Source organism: Echiichthys vipera, assembly GCF_963691815.1.
Source record: "Echiichthys vipera genome assembly, chromosome: 15".
NCBI classification, from domain to species: Eukaryota; Metazoa; Chordata; class Actinopteri; order Perciformes; family Trachinidae; genus Echiichthys; species Echiichthys vipera.
This window is the reverse complement of record NC_139840.1, coordinates 8,303,407-8,325,399: the sequence shown is the minus strand read 5'-3', so window position 1 is coordinate 8,325,399 and position 21,993 is coordinate 8,303,407. Positions and strand designations below refer to the sequence as shown.

The 21,993-nt window shown below is 39.8% G+C and overlaps 1 protein-coding gene across 1 annotated transcript in view; it reads left to right on the top strand.

Moving 5' to 3' along the window:
• Positions 1-5,224: 5,224 nt before the first annotated feature.
• The window catches only part of LOC310957784 (band 4.1-like protein 3), a 40,310-nt gene continuing 23,541 nt past the window's right edge, over positions 5,225-21,993 (top strand). The window contains exons 1-3 of the mRNA XM_083928514.1: positions 5,225-5,353; positions 12,769-12,944; positions 17,066-17,206. Coding sequence (XP_083784640.1) covers positions 12,780-12,944; positions 17,066-17,206 — 306 coding nt within the window. The 5' untranslated portion in view covers positions 5,225-5,353; positions 12,769-12,779. The remainder of the gene's footprint in view (positions 5,354-12,768; positions 12,945-17,065; positions 17,207-21,993) is intronic.

Here is a 21,993-nt window from a genome sequence, read left to right as displayed (position 1 = left end):
AATGTGAGGTGTCAAAATCACACTCTAATTTGGCATGTATGCTTGCTGACCTGCAGCCCTTTGGGAGTGAAGGCGTTAACAGCTGAGTAGAGCCGGACAGCAGGGAATAGTAGCTTTGGTTCGTTAGGGGTGTAGAAGAAAGTCGAGCCAGAGCCAATTCGCATTGAGTTTATTGAGTTCAAAGAGTAATAAAAACGGGTATTAACATGATAACCAGAAGTGCACCCTCTTTCAGTTCACTTGTTTTGCTGCTACAGCCTTAGTTGATCTAGTATGACCAGTAGTTTATGGGGCCAAACTTTGGATATACTGTATATCACTCTATAACTGACTAACTACTGAATGAGTTCAATCTTCTTTACTTATTAATATTGTTACACTACATTTGAGCATTTCCTATTGACATGTAACAGTTATTTTTCAGTAAAAGTAATATAGGATTGCTTTAAGATAAGCTTAAAGCAACCAAACTAAAAACGATGTGTTCCCACTATAATAACCTTAAAAACGACCCAACAGTGATGACAAAACATTTATAAAGAATCTCATTGAAGTCTTTTTAAAAAACAGAGAGAGGAGGATTTAAATACTAAATAAATACTAAATCTGCTGGGTCTGTCCGACGTTCCTGCCTGTTGTGGAGAGGGTTTTTGTTGCCACCGTACTCTATGGGGGAATTGTTGGGCTATACCTAGTCTGTAAAGTGTCCTGAGATAACTTTTGTTATGAGTTGGCATTATAAATAAAATTGAATTGAATTGAATTCGTATACTGGAAAATGGAACAGCCTTAGAGTGTTCTAAATCGAAAGTTCAGGACAACATAGGTTGGCATGAATGCATTATACATTGTCTAGTCTAGTGTAATGGATGGGATACAGAGTTTACTCTTTTTATGGCAGTTTACAGTATACCCACCCACCCATGAGCCCAAAAGCCATTGGAAAATATAGGAGCGTATACCCACTTCCTCCGCAGTTACCTCCCCATCCACCAGTACAACCACCTCATCAACACTGGTAGTGAGGGCCCGGTAAAGTCACTGGTTGTGGTGTCTCTGTGTCCAAAAGCCGCAAGATAAAATGGAAATGGGATTTTGTGTTTGGGCAGAGCCCTTTAAGAGCAGCAATTATTTTCCTCCAGACCCCAGGGATGGCAGGGAAGGCAGGCCTGGACTTCTTTTTTTCTTATTAGATCACATTAGATTTGCTATGTAATGCTTCAATATAACTATGTATTGATGAAATTCCTGCTTGCTTGTTCTGCCCGCAGCACTGCAAATTGGATTGATGTAATTAGGTTCCTAAGGTTACTGATTTTAGAGGCCGGGTATATACCCACATTCATACACACCAAGGATTTGCTGATGTTTTTTTGTCTGTTGTTCACCAATTATGCTAATACTGGAGAAAGACACTGGAATTCAAGGCTAACCAAGTTCAAGGTCAGGCTTCAGAGCAGATGAGCTGTACAGGAACTAAGTGTCCGTACACAGCAGAAAAAAGTGAAGCGTTAAGCAACCACATAAGCTAAGTAGAGTCCAGAGATCACATGTTGTCTGTCTTGTGTGGTATTAATCATTCTGCTGACAAGGGGCTGTCCTGGAGGCTCTGAGGAGTCATAGATTTGCGCTCACACTTATCTGAAAGTCACTTTACAGAGTTGGAACTCATAGACTCATAGAAATTAAGAACGTCAGATAGCTCTATAGAGGTATGGGCCACATTTACCAAATGTGACAACGATGCTGTTATTGTTTTCACCTCGGGAGTCTGTTTGTGTGTGTGTGTCATTGTAGCTAATGTGGTCCATTCTGTAGCAGGAACTATACCACAGAGCCTCTTCTGAGTAATTTTCCAGGTGTTTATATGTCTGCCTGTGGACAGATTTTGTCACTGCGATAGTGGCGCAACAATGCAAGATACAGTCACCAAACGTTACAGGTGTGTAGATGAGATAAATATCAAGGCCAAGTTTAAAGATGGGTGTGGGCCGAGCAAAAGTGCCAAAAGTTCGGCGATAGAAAGTAGGGTAAGAGCCTTTGGCCTCCCACTGGCCTGATTTGATATCGTAGCTTATTTGATCCCATCGCAAGATGATCTCTGGTTTGTGTACTTTATTTTTAATTCAAGCATGTTCACTTCTTATCATGTGCACTAGGGAACGACCAATATGGATTTTTTTAGGGCCGATGCCGATATAGATTTTTTAGCCTTAGCCGAGGATCGATACAGTCTGACGATTCTCTTGAGTCAATATTTGGAGCTGAAACTACTTTTGCTCTCTCAATTTACATCATAAAAAATACAACGATTATAACAAATCAAAGTCAAAGTCAGCTTTATTGTCAATTCTGCAATATGTGCCAGACATACAGAGGAATCCAAAATACGTTTGTCTGTGATTGAGGAATAGCATAGATATTCTCAAGTGTACTTGCATGAAATATGGTTATTTTAGCCAAGATTATGCTAAAAATATATTTTCCCCAACAAAATTTAAAATCCCTGTTAAGGGCCAACCTTCAATTTTGTAAATCCTAGATTTATTCCAGTTTATTCACATGTATTCCCGTAAATTCCCGTGGAAAGTTTCCAACTTTGAAAATTCACGGAATTCCGCAACACTAATTGTGACATACAATTACGTCGTCTAGATTTATAACTACAAACACTGACGCTGATGTGAAATATTTTGAAAGAATATCATTTGAAGATTGCAGTTTTGTTTTTTTAAATGACCTATACTACGATAGAAGATTTTGGTCACCTAGTCCAAGTTGAATTATTATTAGTCTATGTGATGCAAACTTTCCTTGATGCAAACTTTCCTTGATGCAAACTTTCCTTGATGCAAACTTTCCTTGATGCAAACTTTCCTTACCACTTCAGTCATTCGTAAGAGCTTTCCGTTCAAGCGACTAACAGCAGAAGTTGAAAAAATTATCAAACTACAAAAAAGATTCCCAAATTAAAGCCCCGTTGCTATTTGCCATCTTTAACAATGCCAGTATGTGTGCACTGATATTTACTTCATAGACAAGCTAATCCTTCTTTTCCATTTTGAGTTTGTTTACTGCATTAAAACCACTGGCCAGACGGGCTGTGATGAGCAATGTCTCAGTCTGGTCATGACAATACTGTGCTAGACTCCACCTGCTCTGAATGTGGATATTGTTTGACTGTGCAGAGAACAGATATCCTTGTGTGTTGTTACTGTTTAATGTACAGTGTGTATTTCTCAGATAAACATATCGTGGTGATGCTCTGATAAAGGTTTATCATTACAATCATGTCTGTGCTTTAAAAACAGAAAATGAACCTACCTAACTATAGATAAATGGTAAGATTACATGCATTTGAATTGCAAAATAAGTACTAAATGGACTCAGTATAAATTTGTACAACATGTACGGCTGCCTCTCCTCATATTGTCACCTAAGTAAAGACCTGTTATGGTTACTGGAGCTATCAGATTACAGAAGACTGAGCAAAGACACTGCCATGAGTTATTACAGTGTCACTGTGAAAAACACTATCCTCCTGACAGCCCTCCTTGACTATTATTTCTCCTCCCAGCATTGAGGGCTGCAGGAATATTTTGTTACATCTATTGTCACTGCAGCTCTAGACCTCACTCTCCTCACTGATGGAGGTTTGTAAAGTTGATGTTTTAGGAATTTAAACTTGCATGTAAAAGTAGCTCAACCGCTTTGGATAGTTGGTTGTGAATTATATGTATTCAATGTTAAACATCCACATTGTTGTCAATGAGCTTGTTTTATGAGCTGTGTTACAATTAGCTAGAGGCTGAATGAGGAGCCAGCTGTCTGGCTGCTGTACAAAGGTGCTGCTCTGTGTGTGTTATTACATTTACCCTCTACTGTCCGCAAAATATGCCTGCTATGTATGTGTCACTATTTAGGGAATTCATATACGACTGCAGCAGAAAATTCTCCGAAGCCGTAATGTGTATGACTGTGTGTTTATAATATAATGTATTGTAAGTGTTGGCATGTGGTATACTACTTCAGCATGAAAGCGGTTAGATGAAATAAAAGTCAAATGGGTGACCGAGTTGGGTCAAGTTCCCTCTGGGAGGCGGGAAGCAAAACCCTCAAATCCCCAGAGGGAACCACCCAGACACTAATTAAAAACTTGCTTTTATGTCTGTATTTGTGCACGCACAACCACATGTATGTACCCCGAGGAGGGCAGCAGATGTGTGTGTTGGTGTGTTCGTGTGCTCACTATATTGGTTTGTTGTAATATGTCTTGGATTATATTTTTCAATTTGGAGAATATTATAAAAGTGCTCTCACTGGAAGAATACCGTCAGTAAGTCTTAGACAAACATTTTGACATTGTGTCTAATTCTAACTACTTTATACTGTTGAGTAGCTTAATCTATAGCATCTTAATGTACCATAGTTTATTAGCTCATAAAGGCATTTATGAATCTAAAAAAAGGAACTATAGTGGTTAGATAAATGCAGGGAAGCTTAATCTATAGGATCTATATGTATCATATTTTGTTTCATACAGTGTTGTAACTTTTTTGTAGGATTTGAAAATATATAAGCAGCATTCTGGATGCCGTTTACGTGGATTTGTGGTGTCAAGGGCTGCTGCTAATAGTTATTTTAAACAAATTCATTACAGTTGCTTTCTCGATTCATTGTTTGGTGTATGAAATCTGAGAAAACACCGCCTTATTCAGGGGATATCATCAAAATGCATGTTTTGTCCAACCAACAGTCCAAAGATTGTGTTTTTTTAATTTCCTAAACGATTATTAAAATGGCGGCCAATTATTTTATGTCTAAGCATCAACTAAGCATCAATGGACTCGCTCTATAGGTGCGTTGTAAGCCCATGTGGGCTGCAAAGTTAGATGAATAAGAAGAATTAATTAATACACAGTTGCATAAAGTGGAATTAGAAGGTATTTGTACAGTAGTAGTAAAGTATCTCAAAATTGTAGTAATTAAGTGCAGCACTTGACTACATGTAGCCTGTCCTGTTAAATTCCACCACTGATTGAGTTTAATTTAACTACATTTCACTCGCGCTGCCTTTTTACAGTGAAACGACAAACCTCATGCCACTAATTGTGCGTGCGTGCGTGTGCGTGCGTGCGTGCGTGCGTGTGTGCGTGTGTGTGTGTGTGTGTGTGTGTCTAAAATAATAATGCCCCGGCTGTACTGATATCCCACAATTCTACTCAGCTGCATAGTGGAGTTTGATAGGCTGGTGGAGAGGGGGAACTGCAGCAGAGTAGCACCGCTGTCAGGAAACAGAAGCCCACTACGAATGCAACTCGCATAACCCGGCTGAACGAGGACGCTTTACCTGGTAATAAGCCTTTCTTTTGCCGATTTTTCTCTTCTAATCTTACGCCGAAACTGTTTTACAAGAGATGCACGCTTCCCGGTTTGTCCAATTCTCTGTTTGACTCCCTCTCTTTGCCATATTCGGCTCGTTGGACCACAGCACCAGCGGCCGATGACAGATAATTAACATTAAAATGCACTCGTACTGTATCCACTCAGGCGGAAAAGCCGAGTGGACGCGGCTCACCGTGTCGGGAACATTAGTCATAACCTTTTTATCCCGCTGCTTTGCATTGTAGCCCTTTCGGTGCGTAACATTGTAGCGACATGTTGGTTTTCCTCTTGCTGAATGAGCTGCTCGCAGCGGCCGTTATTTCGTAGGTAAAAGTCGAGATATTTCAAAGCAACAAGCCGCTTAAGGTACAGTAGGCTAGCGTGCTCCAGCTTCGAGGGTGAGAAAGTGGGAAATGAGTGAAAACCAAAGGGTAGAGATGCTTTTTTTTAACCTTAAATCCCCCGCATTGTACGCCAGTGACGGGCAGCGCTGAGTCACTGGCAGACACGGTAACATTTGAGGACAGTTAATGGATTCAAAGTGTTCAATTGTCGGGAGGCTAAGACGACATACTTCGGTGTTTTTGATCTGCAGTGCGGTAGGCGTGGTTACGGAGGCAGGGTGACACCGTCTGGATCCTCTTTTAGCATCCTCACATTCTTGTAAGCAGGGAATGCAATGGCCGGAGTCTGACTTGACAATTTCATTAAGATGCACAGTAAGCTGTTGTTGCAGTAGCATTGGGAGGCAGCAGCATCGTGGGTCTTGTGTGCATGCTTTCATGGTTAATTCCTTGAGTGTGTACCGTTTTTGTTCACAGCCTAAATTGACTTAAACAGTGGGCTAGAATATTGAGATAGTTGTGTTCATGTCCCACGTTTGCTTGAAGAGTGGTGACATTGTTATTCATGATGAACATCTATACATATCTGCACAACCCATTGCAATTAGGTGAGAATAGTGTCAGTTTAAATCAGCTTCGTTTTTACAGCCCAGACTCACAAATGTGTCTTTGGGGGCTTTAAGATTTCTAGAACATACGACACCCTCTGTCCCTGTGCCCTAGATTAGGGAACAACTCCAAATGATAGGATTAAGTCACAGTAAACTAACTTCTGAGCATCAAAGGCACACAAGGAGGTGCCTCTTTTCATTGTTTTGTCTGAAAAAAAAGGTCAACAGAGATGATTAGATTTTTTTTTGTATTGCTAAAAATGCCATAAACTCCGATATCCTCTGGTTCTAGCCTCTCAAAGGTTAGGATTTGCTGCTTTTCTGTCTTTCATATCATTGTAAATTTAATATCCTGGGGTTATGGATTGCTCAACGGAAAAAACAAGCAACTATGACGACATCCCCTCAGGCCTTGTGACTTTTTTCTGACATTGTGGATCAAATGATGAATTGAGAAAATGGGCTCATATAAAGGCAATGAGCAACTACCTCTTTTTTAAGTTTCTTTCTCGTTTCTTATTTTCTCTTTTCTATTTCTTTCTCTCTTCACAGTTTAGCCTGTCAAATATAAATGAGGGGGATTTGATTTTGTACTAATATTTTATCTATAAATAGTGTTAAACAATATACCATCCACTCAAGCTGTGACTGGTTTTTATTTTTCGCAGAATAGGCTCCAAAGATTACAGTATAGAGAGAAATGATGAGACCATGAATCTGTTAGTTGATCAACAGAAAATTAAGTGACTATTTTAAGAATCATTTAATCGTTGTGAGTCATGTTTGATAGCAAAATTGACTAGTTAATGCTTCTAAAAATGTGTGCATTTGCTAGCAAAACAAACAATTTGAATATGTCAACTTAGGCTCTAGGAAATTGTGAAAATCATCAGCTGCAGCCCTATTTCAGTAGTATATATCCCTCGGGCTAGGCTGGAGTATTCCCAATGAGCATACACTGTCCAAAATAACTATAAATGTGGGTGTAGTGTAGAAATGCCCCAGCTGACGTCAACAAGCAGCATTATGCACTCCTGTGGACATTATCAGTAATCAAGTCACAGCTGATTTACTAATTACCTATAGCTAATCTCATAAAATGCTTAATCCTTATTGGCCTGTCTCAGCCACTGTATAATAAGTTATTAGCTCCAAGATTTAGCTCTAATCTTTTACATTGACAGGGTTTTTACAATTGCCAGAGAACTTGTAAAGCTGCATTGAGTGCTGCTTATTCCTGCATACATGTATTTCAGGTATTCTTCCTGTCAGACTCATGGGTGATGTTTGAGCCAGGCTTTCAAGGAAACCAGTCCTGTCCTTAAGCAACTGTACGACAACAAAGGCGCACTGATCATGTCGCATAATGAAGCGTGCAGTCAAGTTAGGATAATAATAAGATAGCTGGTCTGTATGTTGTATCCCTGAGTGCCTCGCTGCTAGTGACAGTAATGCTAAGAATGTAAACGCAGCAAGCTGAGGATTTATGGCCTCCTCAGCAAAAATGCACTCAGCTGGGGTCACCTTCATCATGTGACCAGTCTGCCTTCCCCAATTTCTGCTACTGTGGAGTGTCTAGTCTGGTTCAGTCTATAAGGGTTCAACTGAAAACAAAAATATATATGAGGACTGGATGAAACGCCTCTGAAATGGCTACTGAAATTATTATGTTTTGTTGAAACTGTTTTAGGAATGGTTTCTACTTAAGGTATGATAGTTTGCAGGACTGTTGTATTAGACTAGACTAGTTTTAGATGGGCATACCAAGATAGTGGCAAGCTAAGTCTTTACTGCATGCAAAATATATCTTTATCCCAACAATACTACAATAATAAGAAAAACAAAACAAAAAGCAATGTCGCAAAGCAATAGTCTTTGTATGAGTCACTGATGTTAGATTGTTTTTTTTAATCATGTTCTTTGGCAGGACCTTTTATAGAGGGTCGGTTGACCATATTTGTTTGCTCTACAAATGAAACATTAGTTGCCAGAATCCCCTCCACACTTGGATAATGTTCTGGCTGAACTCACTGAGGTAGAAAACAGATCTGGGTTGTTTATATTTCTTGAATTGTTAAGAGCAGGACTCAACTGTGCTAAGATGTGAGATGTTATTGAGAAACATTTTGTTCATGTCTTATGTCCACATCATCTTTGTCAAATTCCTAGCATCATTTTGTAGCTTTTTTTTTTTAGCAAGGTCAGTCACTTGTTGTTGGTTTTCACTGATAAACAGCACAAGTCTCTCAAGAGGGTCAGACTATCAATAAGTTCCTTGTGTTGCTTGTTACACCAGTTGAGTTTGACTGACAATCCAGTAAAGACATGTTGATCCCCTACTGCTGTCGAATCCAGTTGAATTTTAGCCTGATTTTGATTTTTGATCAATCTGGTGATTATTTTAATGAAACAAATGCTGAAACAAATAGCCATTTGCCTTTAAATGTCATAAAATGGTGAAAAAAATCACAGTTTCCTATATTTAAAGGTGATGTCTTATGTTGATTGACCAACACTCCAAAACCCATAGCGATTACATGTACTAGAATACAAATCCTCACATACGAGAAGCTGGGAACATGAAAATAATTTAGCTTTCGGTTGAAATGACTGAAAAGATTATTTGATTGTCAAAACGTTGCTGATTCATTGATTTATCAGCTAATTGTTGCAGCTCTTTAAAATTTAGCACTTTATTTAAAAATAAGTTTGGTCTCAAAAGGGAAATGGTATCCCTCCAATAGAACATCGCATTCGTGATAACATATCAACATCTATGTTTTGTTGTTTTGAAGTCAGGTCAGTTCAAAGCACTTTGAGGATTTGTAACCCCTCACTTGAGCGGCCAGACCAGCTACATGGTATCCTGTTACAGTAGCTGGACTTGTATGTGTATGACAGCTGTCAGCCCTGTAGCCATATAGAGTGGTCACATCATATACTGCAGGCCCACTCGGGATGGGCCTGGACGTGTCAAAAACGCCAACCATTCCCATCCATAAGCCCCCAGGGGGGTTATGGGTGTGGGGGCAGGGGTGAGCCGCATGGGCCCAGCTGTGGCGTACTCCAGATAATGGCACTTAGTGCAGATGGCAATCCCTCATCCGTGTGAGTGTGTGTGTGTAAACCTCTGCTGAGATTAAGCATGGACATGGATATCCTTTGCAATGGGGTGTCCTTCTAGTCCATCTGAATGTGATTTAATTGCTGATTTTAAATTGGTTTCTTTTAGTGACAGACAGTGGGTTTGATTAAGTGTTTGTTATTTTGATTTATGTTGGAAAGAAGAAATGGGCGTGTAGCATTAATGACGAGATTGTTCTTCTGAGGAAAGTTTGTTCCTGGAGGAACACGGGTAGAAGGTTTCAGTAGTGTGTATTGGTAGTGATTTCTGCTTATCCCTCCATAGAAGTCACATCACTAAGAAAATAAGGTTTTATCTGCAAGTATCTGAGAACAACATGCACTTTCCACCAGGTGACAATAGAGTGAAAAGCTGTGTTTAATGTGGTAATCTTGGAGATAATTTGATGGCATCTTTGACACTAAGTGCTTGTTGTTGTAATGTTTGAGTTTCTCAGCAGTCTTTTCTTTTGTCCTGCCACTCAGAGCAGCTGTCACTGTTCATGCCATGTGTGGAGTTCCTCATTTGATTAATTCCTGAAATTTACTGAGGAAAGAAACATATGCATTAGTTCCTGTAAAGGATTGGGTCCGATTGAAGGTTTCATTTTGGATCCTCTTCCTGGTTGCCAAAATACCAAGTGCCCTAACAAATCTTACTAACGTTTTTTTCTCTCCTAACTCTTTTTTAAATTTATATATATATTTTAGCAAAGTAAAGGCTAAAACAATTTCCTTCTCAGCCAACAAAACATCATTTGAGTTGTGGTTATTTTTGCAGTCACTTGTGAATGTTGAAACCCTATAAGGGATTGATGAGTGGATCCAATACTGGATTTGAATCCATCCCTTCTTCCTGTGTGCCTGAGGATTTTTGATGGTAAAACACCAGCTGTTTCTGACAGCACATGTAAAGGCTTTCATGACATGGGAATCTCTGTTATGCAAGAGTATTCGGCAACAGAGCAGCAAAGCATGTTTTTTTTTTATTTACAAGTGTCACTGGTGATGAGATGAATCTTATGGTCAATATGATAAGGCTATATTGGTGCAATAATCAGTCGATCCTGTATACTAGCGAATAATTGTGAATACAGCTTTTCTGAATGCATAATGTATGTGCCAGTTCATGGTGAGGGTCCACACACAAGGCTACTGTGTGGGCTGTTGTGTGGCCCTGTGAAGAGTGCCTGTCACCACTGACTGAATGTATTCTTCCTCCATTTCTATGGTGCTAAGATGTTCCTTTCCTCCCCTCCTACCATAGTTCCTGTTTCATGGGGGTTAGGAAAGCAAAGTTTAGCTGTGCAGCCATCTTCTGTCAGCGGATTATTTGAGCCTCTCCCCAGCTCTGCCACATATGACACAACAAAGTAGCAAAGAGGTTTTGAAAGGACTCTCGTTGAATCTTCCTTAGTGTTTGGAAAGCATGCTCTTTTAAAATCCAGGGTTGGAATTTGGATCTTCATCACTTCATTCACATATACGCTACTCAAGCCTCTAATCTAGATTTGATAATATTTATGGCCTTTTTATAGCACCGGAAGTCCTTTTAAGTTGAGTTTCAGAAAGAGCTGGATCAGCATGTTTTGTTCAGTGACCTTTGATGCTCCTGACTACTATGAAAGCAAGGGTTGAAATGCAGAAGGAACATGTCCAGATTAAATGCTGTTTTGAGTCAACATCGTTCTGGTCCATTTAAACACTACAACTCTCTGTTCAGAAGTGGTGTATGTTACTTGGAAAAACTCAATTTGGCTTTATATTGTTATCCCGATTTCTGTAATTCCATAGGGATTCAAATCCACTGCTCATTAGGAAATGATGATTACCCTTTGGCATTCAAAAACAAAATTCCCATAAGAAAAACCTCATTGTGCATTTTATCATGCAGAAATACCAAATGTTATTAAATCAAGATGTCATTCTTGTTTGTGGAGTTTACACGCTAATATTCACACCTATGGTTCTTTATCAGAGATGACAAAACATTCATTTCAGTTCAGCTCAAAGTATCTTTAAGCAAAGCATCTGTAACAGAGTGTAACAAAACCACACAGAGCCATGAAGAGGCCATGGACTAAATCTAGTTATGTGCCTGCCAGTGCTGTTCACAGCAGGACACGTGGAATTGGACATGTGGGCTGAATTTATTCTCAAAACTCCGTTTAAAATTTTAGAAGTTTTCTGACGGGGACAGGTTTCTTATTACAGATATCTTGACCCACAAAAGCAAAGAACTTGCTTGTGGCATTTCAAAAATAATCAGTACCGAGTGATTTTCTTTTTTGTTTTGCTGTGCCTTATTTTTACAGTCATAGTTCTCCAGTGTAGTTGTTGCTGTTTTTTATACAACATGTCAAAACCTTTGGGGATAACCTCAGCCACCAGTGTTGTTTTTGTTGATCTAGAGGCTGCTGTCCCCGGCTGCAAGTCAGAGATCCTCCCCTGAATCCTCCCGGCCCGAAGTAAACACAGCCCTATAAATAGAGCTCAGGGAAAAGCAAGCCAACAGCAGAATGACAGGCATCTATACTACAAACCCCAGACTCCCTGTAGCAGAGGCCCAGTGGGCTGTCCCACACACGCCCTCCAAACCCCACATCCCAATGTCAAAGCCTGTGGGTACGGTTGGCACAGGGGCCCCCAGTGCGAACTGTCCTATCTGTCATCTTTGTTTGGCAAAAACTGGCCATTACATTTGTCCTCTCATCACCCAGTTTTAGGCCCTTGGGACGGCATCTGTCACTGGTATGCTACTACTCACAGAGGGAGAAGGTCATGCTGTGAAAGATGTTAACTGGTGTAGTTCAGATACTTTGAATTGTTGTTGTTGTTGTTGTTGTTGTGTGTGTCTGTGTGTGAATACTCTGCAGAGAAGCGGGGCCAGGGGGGAATTGGACAAAACAAGACATAATTATGCATTGGGGACAATTGTGACGTGTATGTTTTAGTGTTCAACAGTTAATACAGAAAATCGATACTAAAAATAATTCTTGGGGTGGCGCCTTGGTGAGAGTGTTTTGAGCTAGTTTATGTGAAAAGTCTTACAGTTTATTGTATGAATTGTGGATGTGAGGGCACCAGCAGTAGAAGCACTTTCCATTATCAGCTGCTGACACTCCCAAGATTATTGAGAACGGGACTTGAGTGCACCAAAGCCATTTACATTAATTTCACTTTTTATTCTGCTGTCAAACAATAACAAAGAGGATCATATCATTGCACAGGGCTGAAAAGTGACAGTAGATCAATTCATAAAAAGTCAGCTGACTCGTCTAATTTTCCTCTTTCCCCCACTACAGTGTGATTTACCATGACAACCGAATCAGGCGCCGACTCTGAGGCCAAGCAGCCGCAGGAGAGCAAGGAGACGGAGAAGGGGAAAGCTAAAGCAGCAGCCGAACCCACCTCGCCTCAGAACCAGCCAGAGCAGCTTCCCGCCGCCGCTGGACACAGCACCCCGGCCAGGAAAGAACAGGTCAGCCTCTTCATAACCACAGCCATCCCTTCATTTAAGTGTGAACTGGACTACAAAAGGAGGATCCAGCAGTTTGTTATTGACAGAAATCTCTGAAAAACCTTCACATTTTAACATGCTTATCTACAATTACAGAATTGGCTATTCTTTTAAAAAAACACTTTCTGATTTAATTGATGGTGTTTTCTTAAAGATATAAACAAAGTACATATCCTTTTTAGATTGGTTGGAATTGTAGAAAAAAAAATCCACGCCATTCGTCCCACTCCTGAATGAATTGTGTCTTTGTGTTAAAAATGGAAATGAACAAAATAAATACTGACGTTATGCCCTCAGTATTCTCAGTGGTGTTTACGGCCTCGCATCAGATGCATCTGTTAACAAGTGACCTTCTCTTCCACTCAGTGTTCTGTGGTTTTATTTTGGAAAGGGGGTGAAATGGAGTGTGGAAAATCCACAACAAAGTGAGGATGTTTTTATTCCCAGACTGACATCAGATGATTGTACTGATTCACTTCACACAGCTGTGGGAAGAACGAGTAAACTCAAGTAAAACCTCATGGCTTTTAGTGGTTCATGGTTTGAGTTCTCCGGTTTAGGGAAATGAAATGCACACGTATACCTCAGGCTGCAGCAATGACAGAACATGTATTTTGAGGGGTGAAAAAAATAATAATTGCTGTTATTCTTTGTTTTATATAATTGCAAAGTGAATATCTTTTTCACTGTTCAGTAGGACAAATGAAGTTATCCTCAAAGCAATTTCAGTCAAAAACAACAAATGAAGTTATTTGAAGATGTCTGGGTTTTTTTTTGTTTTTTATTTACTATTTTCCAACCATTTTTAGTATTGTAAAAAATAATTGCCAGATTTATTCATCATTAGTTGCAGACTTGACTTGTGATGAAGACTCGTATTTTAAAACACTTTATGCCTTGTTTATAAATCAGTGTAGTAAGTGTCTTCTTTTTCCCATCTCTCCACAAACAACTGCGATGCGTTAAATTAAATAGAACATAAAACATGATCCAACTGCAAGCTTGTGGACTATGTAGTTCTTTTTTTAATATTCTTGTATCGCAGAATAAAAAGGCCTCCAGTTCGGTGTCTTTTAAAACCAGTGATCTCTGTTATGATGAAGAGTAGCCTGCAGCATGTCCATTTTATGTCTGAGACATCCCAAGTAGATAACTGATGTTATCTGAACATTAAGTGCTTGGCCTGAACAACCTTCTGGGCTCACTATCAAATCACTGCAGATTGAATTTCCAGTGCTTCCAAACTGCAGGAGGACTGTCTCAGACTTGAGGCAGATTCCTGCTTAGTCCTTAATTTACTAGTTGAAAGAGAAAGAGTCACAAGCTGTACATGCAAACAACATGTGCCAGAAGACAAAATGTATGGCAGCTGAAAATTGTTGCTGGTATAGTTCATGGCACAGTTTGATCCCAAACAAATTGCTTACATTTGAACATTAAATTTCCTGCACTAGCTCGAAGCCGCACCACCATTGGTCTGTTGATGGTTATACCCTCCAGATGAAAAAGGTCGTATGAGGTTTGACAAATGTTCGGTGTGTGTGGGTTCTCAGACTGCATTGAGTGGGGGTTAGCTCTGAGCTGCGCCGTCTTATTATTTTCACGTTTTAATAAACTTTTTAGCCATGTAGCTGCTGGTCTTATCTGATGATTTAGAAATAAGCAGCATTAGATTTAGTTTAACTTTGTTGAATTTTTCATTAACAAGTGGACAATGTTAAGGAGTCAAAAGTCAGTACGGCCTGATGTGGACATGAAGGAAAAAAAAGCAGGGTTGATTTGAGATGTTTTGTTTTCTGATGATCAGCCACATTTTTGAGCATATAAATGCAATATGAGCATGCTCAGGCTCACAGCGCCAGTGACCTAGCTGTGGGGCTTTTATCATGATGTGGAAAATTGAAATATGGAAATGTTTGATGGGTATTTGATGAGGAGAAGAAATAGAGCATGAGTTCACATGTGACTAATAATGGGCTGTAATCGGAGAGAAGCAGAAACAGGACAAGGTGATCGATTCATTATACTCTAGGCTGGCCAGTGTAGCAAAAAAGGTAACAACACACTAATGAAAAATATGTTAATGTTTAAAAAGACTGTGTCAGTTAACAAGGCTGTACATGCATGGAACGGGCTAGCTGACATGATGATACATACCCTTGAGATGATAGAAGTTTGTGAACACCAGAGATTCTGCCATACTGCGTATACTGAGGTAACTATCTGATTCATTGGTTCTGGTTGTATCAGGCCACCATTGCCTTAGGACAATAATGGATTAACAGAAATACACACATGAACACATGAAATACCTTGATTTGCCAATATATTTTTTTGCCCTAGATAAGTCAAAAACAGACATTCCTGTTTACCTACTTGCAGACACCTTTTTTGGTTTAGTTACCAGAATATGTAAGATCAATCAAGATTCCTGTATTATGCATGACTATGAGCGATAGTCAAAGAGCTCACGTTTCTCCAGGATTCGTGTTTGTTATGTAGTGTTCAAAACAAAAGACAAAACCTGCTTCTCATTTCTGGGTTTCTACATCCTCTATTCCTTTCTTCTTGTCTGTGTCACACCTTCTTTATACATCATGGGGAATGAAAAGACTTGCTAGACTGCCAAGAATACACCAGTGCATCCTCGCTCATAGCTCCTTGGGCAAGCCTCCCCTGTCCCAGAGAGGCATTTTAGGAATTAAGATCTCTGAGATCGACTTATGCACCATATGCAGGCAGGATGACAGAGAAGAAAGGAGACAACGAGACACAAAATGGAGAAACTAGAAGAACCTTAACAGTCACAGTCGTGCTTTGAGCTAAATGCTAACACGCTCACAATGACAGTTCTAACGTGGATGTTGGGCAGGTATACTGTTTTTGTTCATGCTAGCTTTGCCACGCAGCACTACACACAAAGTAGAGTTGATGGAAATTTTGGCATTTGGTCATATAGACAAATAGACATTTTTACCTGATGATGGCACTATATGGCAGGTCCGAGGATGGAAATTATTTCAATTCATCCACTAGGTGGATGGTGAATATCTGTACAACATTCATGGCAATCCCTGCAGTAGTAATTAAGATATTTCAGTCCGTTTCATATATTTGAAAAATGGATAATTGACTCCCTTGCATCGCTTAAGGTGTTGCATATTAAGTGATCCGTACCATTATCCCTTGAGATGCATCCACATTAGGATGAAGGATGATGCCGGAGCTGTGGGAATTGACAGGAACAAGGTTGAGAGAAATCACAGCACTGTGACACTGTCAGTGTTTCCTGTGAGACACATGCTTAGGCTGAGATGACTCTGGTCCAGCTGGGTGCTGATGAATGAACTGGCCTCAGTTCACAGTTCTACTATTGCAGTTTTTTTTTATGTTTGCTGTGTCTTGATACGTTTAACTAAATCGAAAAAATGATAGTGTCACTTTCATTCTCATGCTCTCTAAAGGTGACAGTCATTGTCTTGTATTGATACGCACAACATCTAAATAAGTCCACACAGGGAGAACTGCTCTGTATGAGCTATATATTAGGTAGGTACGATGTGATGGATGTAGCCTGAAGAACAAGAGAAATGTTCAATATGAAAACACAAAGGGATATTAAATCCACTTTATGCCAGTAAGCAGGAAGACATGTTTTGAAGCAAAAGGCCTCTTTTCCAGCATAAAGTCAGCCACTCGGCTTTATTTTCAGCCAAGTGGAAAATTGGATTTTCTCTGTTTAGGACAAAATGGCAGTACACCTCTAGGTCTTCTCAGTGGGACCTGATTACATTCACTCGCCCCAGTCTCTATATTTAGGTTTGGACATCTGACTAATCTGGTGGTTTTGTCAAAGACAACTACGTTTAAGTAACTGTCGATTTAGGTCAGTCAGTGGCATTTGGGTGAGGAAATGGTTTAGCAGGAGCTCGTTTCTTTTTCGTTTCTGGTCTGCAAAACTTTTCAACCTAAAATCAGAATGGCATTCATCCAATTAAATAAATGCAGGGATTTCTCACTGCAGAAACATTGATTACTGTGATTATACAATTATTATTCAACTCATGCTTTCTTTCTCTCAGGAGCAGCAGGAGGACCAGGTGTCCCACAGGTCATCCACCAGTCGACTGTCCAGGTCTCCTTTGAGAGGGGTGAAGAAGGTGAAGATCATGCAGTGCAAAGTCACCCTGCTGGACGGCTCTGACTTCACACTCAATGTGGAGGTGAGAGGAAGCGTTTAACTTTTTATTAGAGGGTAATAAGGGCTTGCAAATTAGTCTGGACTAGAAACCTGTATGCATGGCATGTATTTTATATTTTATATCAAACAATGTTCAATGTATTTGTCCCTGCTCAATAAATGTCTAATCTAAAGAGGAAAAAGCAGTAGTAGTTTTAGCTAAAATTGATAAATACACAAGTGTGCTTTTGGCTTTAGATAGTTGTTTAAAATTAAACTGCCCCTGTTTTATTCCCCGTCCTTTTGGATTGCTTTGCAGCAATGCAGCAGCACTAATGATACATGCATCAGTCTATAACTACACTATAGTTATTCTTGCATTAATCACAGGGGTTGGTGGTTCAATCCCCAGCTCCTTATGTCTACATCTTGAAATGACATTTAGCAAATGCAGGCCGTTTAACAGGGACCATAGTAATAAACTTTGCATAATGGGAAGGACGAATACAGTAAATAAAATGTATAAAAGGAATCTAGCTGATCTAAATGTACTCTTTTTAAGTTTGCAACCTCATTCAGTTTTCACTTCTTTAGTTTCAGTGGCAGTATATCGAAGAAATCAAATATTTACTATACTATGTGTATGCAAAGTAAAACCAAAAGCACTTTTCTTTGCAAAAAAAAAACTGGAACAGAAAATGGAAAAGTTAGATTAATTCAGATTACAGACTTGAGGCACCATTTACGCCTGGATTTCAAAACATTAAATTATCACCGATAAACGGCCTCAACTTTGATTACTGCATTAATATGTAGAATCAAAAGTATGTCCTACAAAGACATAACTAACTAAATAGCTAATGCTAATTTTGATACTTAAAATAGAATCAAACCGTGTCGTTTGACAGCCCTTCTTAGAAATAAGGATTTAATGGATTTCACTGCACATTTACATTTGCATTGTGTCAAATTGCTTTGTGGGATTTATTTTCTTTCCAAAGCTTCTCTAAGTAGCCTTGAGAGAAAAATTTTTTTTTATATAATAGTTCTTAAATGTTTAGTTTTTACTTTAAAGCTCCTCACTCGAAATAAACCCTATGAGGAAAGGAGAGCCAACTAATCAGTCTTTGTGTTGTAAATGTGAAGCTCTCAACAGCACCATCCCAGCAGTGTTGCTCTTATCACAGAGGGGAGAAATTAAATATGGAAATGGGATGTTTGGTGGAGAGAAGAAATGGAGCATGAGTTGGTTGTTGGTTGGGTTAGAATGAGAGAGGAGGGAGAGGTGTTGGATGGATCCATTATTATTTTCTGTGCTGGCCATCTCATCTCATCTCATCTTCATCCGCTTATCCGGGGTCCGGTCGCGGGGGCAGCAGCTCTAGCAGGGGACCCCAAACTTCCCTTTCCCGGGCCACATTAACCAGCTCTAATGGGGGATCCCGAGGCGTTCCCAGGCCAGTGTGGAGATCTAATCTCTCCACCTAGTCCTGGGTCTTCCCCGAGGCCTCCTCCGAGCTGGACGTGCCTGGAACACCTCCCTAGGGAGGCGTCCAGGGGGCATCCTTACTAGATGCCCGAACCACCTCAACTGGCTCCTTTCAACGCAAAGGAGCAGCGGCTCTACTCCGAGTTCCTCGCGGACTTCTCACCCTATCTCTAAGGGAGACTCCAGCCACCCTCCTGGCCAATGTATCATCATAATGATATCCAAAAGGGAATGTTTAAATTTAATTGACACAGATAGTGATATCACTAGAGAGTGGCAGCTAGGATAAAGCTGAGGCTTTGGTGGATTTCACATTTTGTATTGTGTACATTTTTTTTTTCTTTGTCGTTTTTTTCCCCAAAGCAGTACTATGTACTAAGTACTATGTAGCCATAGCTGGAACAATTACTCCGATTATCTCTTGTTTTTAGTATTCAGAAATAACCCCACTTATAGAAGTAGAGCCTGTCAAGGAAAGTATCAGTGTCAGAGCTCCACAACGGCTTCTTTCTGCCTTCAAACAGTCATTCTTTCTCTACGAACATTATGAATTCAGGAATAAATCTGAATATTGAACCTATTTGACATTTCACATTCACAAATTCCGTTATTTACAATAGAAAGTTGAGCCTTTTCTCACAGTTATGACTTCCGACTTCCAAAAAATGTATGCAGACTGAACAGAGGGTACAAGACCCTCCTCCTCAAATCTCCTTTGAGCAGATTCCTTTCCACCAGGGGTTTGATTAGAGGGATTAGCTGACTGTTTTTGTGGCAGTGGCGAGGTGAGGGGTTAAGACTGTGAAATGGGAGCATTTGTTGAAGGGAATCAGTGTCATTGAGTCAGTGTGTAGGCATGATTACTTGATGTCCCACTGTGGCAAAGGAAGGACTCTTAAGGGCAGGGGTCTGGAGGGTTTGGGGGTCTGTCTGGACTTCCTGCCCTTCAGGCTGATGCAGAAAGGGTTTCAACAGTGCTGTTAGTTTAGATGCATTTGCTCAGGGAGGTGCTCCTATAGCTGAACAGTGAGATTCAAAGATAATACTCACAATTTTCATGTAACTTCCTTAAAGGCAGGATCCTTTAACAGAATGTAAAATAAAAGAAGAAAAAATCGGATAAATGCGTTCACATGTATTTTAAAGGGGCAGTCCATAGATAGTAGTAGTTAGTATTTTGCTTCCATGAAATTGGGCGGACTTACGGGAGACAGAATTATTTATTTTAACGTGGGGAAAGCTCCGAAAACTCTGGATCCTAATATTTACCATGTTGTAACAAATAAAATAACATTGGGGGATTGGCCCTTTTTATGGGGTAACGACAGACAGGGACTAGTGTTCTCTCATGTCTATAACATTAAATATAATCAGTTGAAAAACTCAAATGCTTAATTTTCATATAGGAGTTAGATTCTTCAAGTATACAGTATATACAGTAAGTGGATATACCTACTTTAACCTATTCTGAACAGAAAATCCATGGTGGGCCTTTTGGGGGCCTTTCTAATTATTTCAGTTTCAAGAAGCACATGATAAAAATAAGTTTATTCAAATATGTAGGTTCTACATTATACCAAACTGTTTAAAAACAATATAGACATGTAAAATATGTATACTGCATATATAACAGTGTAAATAAAAATAATACTGAAGAATGGCATTTATGATTCTGTTAAAATGCAAGAATAGTATAATAAATAAGAATACTAGTTGAAATGTACAGAATTAAGATCCTCTCAAGGGGTTTATCCTCATATATTCAAAATGGTATTGAATCATCATGTCCCCTCTGTTTACTACCCTGTAATTTCCCAACCACTGTCTGAATAGCAGTGTTGTCTGCTTTTATTCATGTGGCCATGACATGAGCAATAATACAAAATCAAGCTGTGCTAGATGATGCAGTGGTGATGCGGCAGCCATGAGTCACACCTGGATGATGCTGGACAACACTCGCAATCACAGTAACAATGTCTTCACAGACATATAAATATATAATAATACAAAGGACACAATGTCACCTTGACCGAAAGGTTTCTTTTTATAAAAGACAACATTTAGTACAAAAAAGCAGACGGACAACAACAAGATGGCTAATGAGTGGCTTGTTTACTGGAGGAGTTGTCATAGCAACCAATAAGACACAATCATGAGCAGTCAGCCTGAAACAAAAAAATGAACCTGAGTGATACACTCCAGAGGTAACAGGGGTCAGATAAGGGTGTTTGACACAGTGATGCAATTGAGGTCAGAGGATCCTCAGATAATTACCAGGAAGTCCTCGTCCTCCTCCCAATCTCATCTGAAACTGGTCCAGAATGTCAAGACTTGACATTTTTATCCCTCTGACCTTAGTAGTTCTCCAGCTCAACTCATTTTCAATTTCCTGTGGGAGAAATGTCTGCACTAATAGTTTCCTATCATTTTCTGTGACACAGAAGTGCTGTAAAAAAATAAATCACCTAAGCTGCCCATTCTTCCCTCATACAATACAAGACGGTGACAGTGCCTTGAAGACGTCAGTCAAGGTTCATCCCATATATTCAAGGTTCATGAGTTTTACCTGTAGGCCTCATGATTGATTTTGTCACCCAGTGGTGAGCCTTGATTATCATCAGATGTGTAACTAGGATGGGGCCGAGGCCTGAATAACATCAGTGCATGTTTAAAAGCCAAAGTCAAATCGAGTCGTGGATTTGGAGAATAGTGGCGTCACTCGTTGAAGCCCTATATTTATTACATAGTTTGGTGATTCAAGTTCCAGTTCCTTTTTTTATAATCATTGTGAATCTCCAAGCTCATTGCAGTGACTGCTGTTGTTTGCTCTCTAAATTTGATCTTTAAATTGATCAAGATTGATGTTTCTTTGCTAATTTGAGATCAGATTCCCTTCCAATTTCCTCCTGATCTCATTCTCCTGAACAACTCCAGGGAAGACGAAATACAAGCCAGATCAGTCGGCTTAATCTGCTGCACTCCTAACATGTCTGCTGTTTGCCATAGACCATCTGTTAGACAACTATGTGACTTAATGCAGAGATTTGCAGATCTCAACCTTTTGTCTGTAGGTTCTCAGTAAAGCCAAGTGTTGCATTGAAAAGCCACTGGCACAGCAGGGCTGCAATAGTCTTGACACAACTCTGCTAATTCCCTCAGAGATATCCTGGTGAGATTCACTCTCTGTCACCCGCGGCTTTATAGCTCTGTTAAAAAATCAATCAGAATTCTCATCATAAAAAAGAAGTGTATGCTTTAGGTGATGACAGGGTGTGGGTGGATGCTGATATAAATGTACCATATGTGTCGAAGACTACCTCTGTTACATACCTGCCTACTTC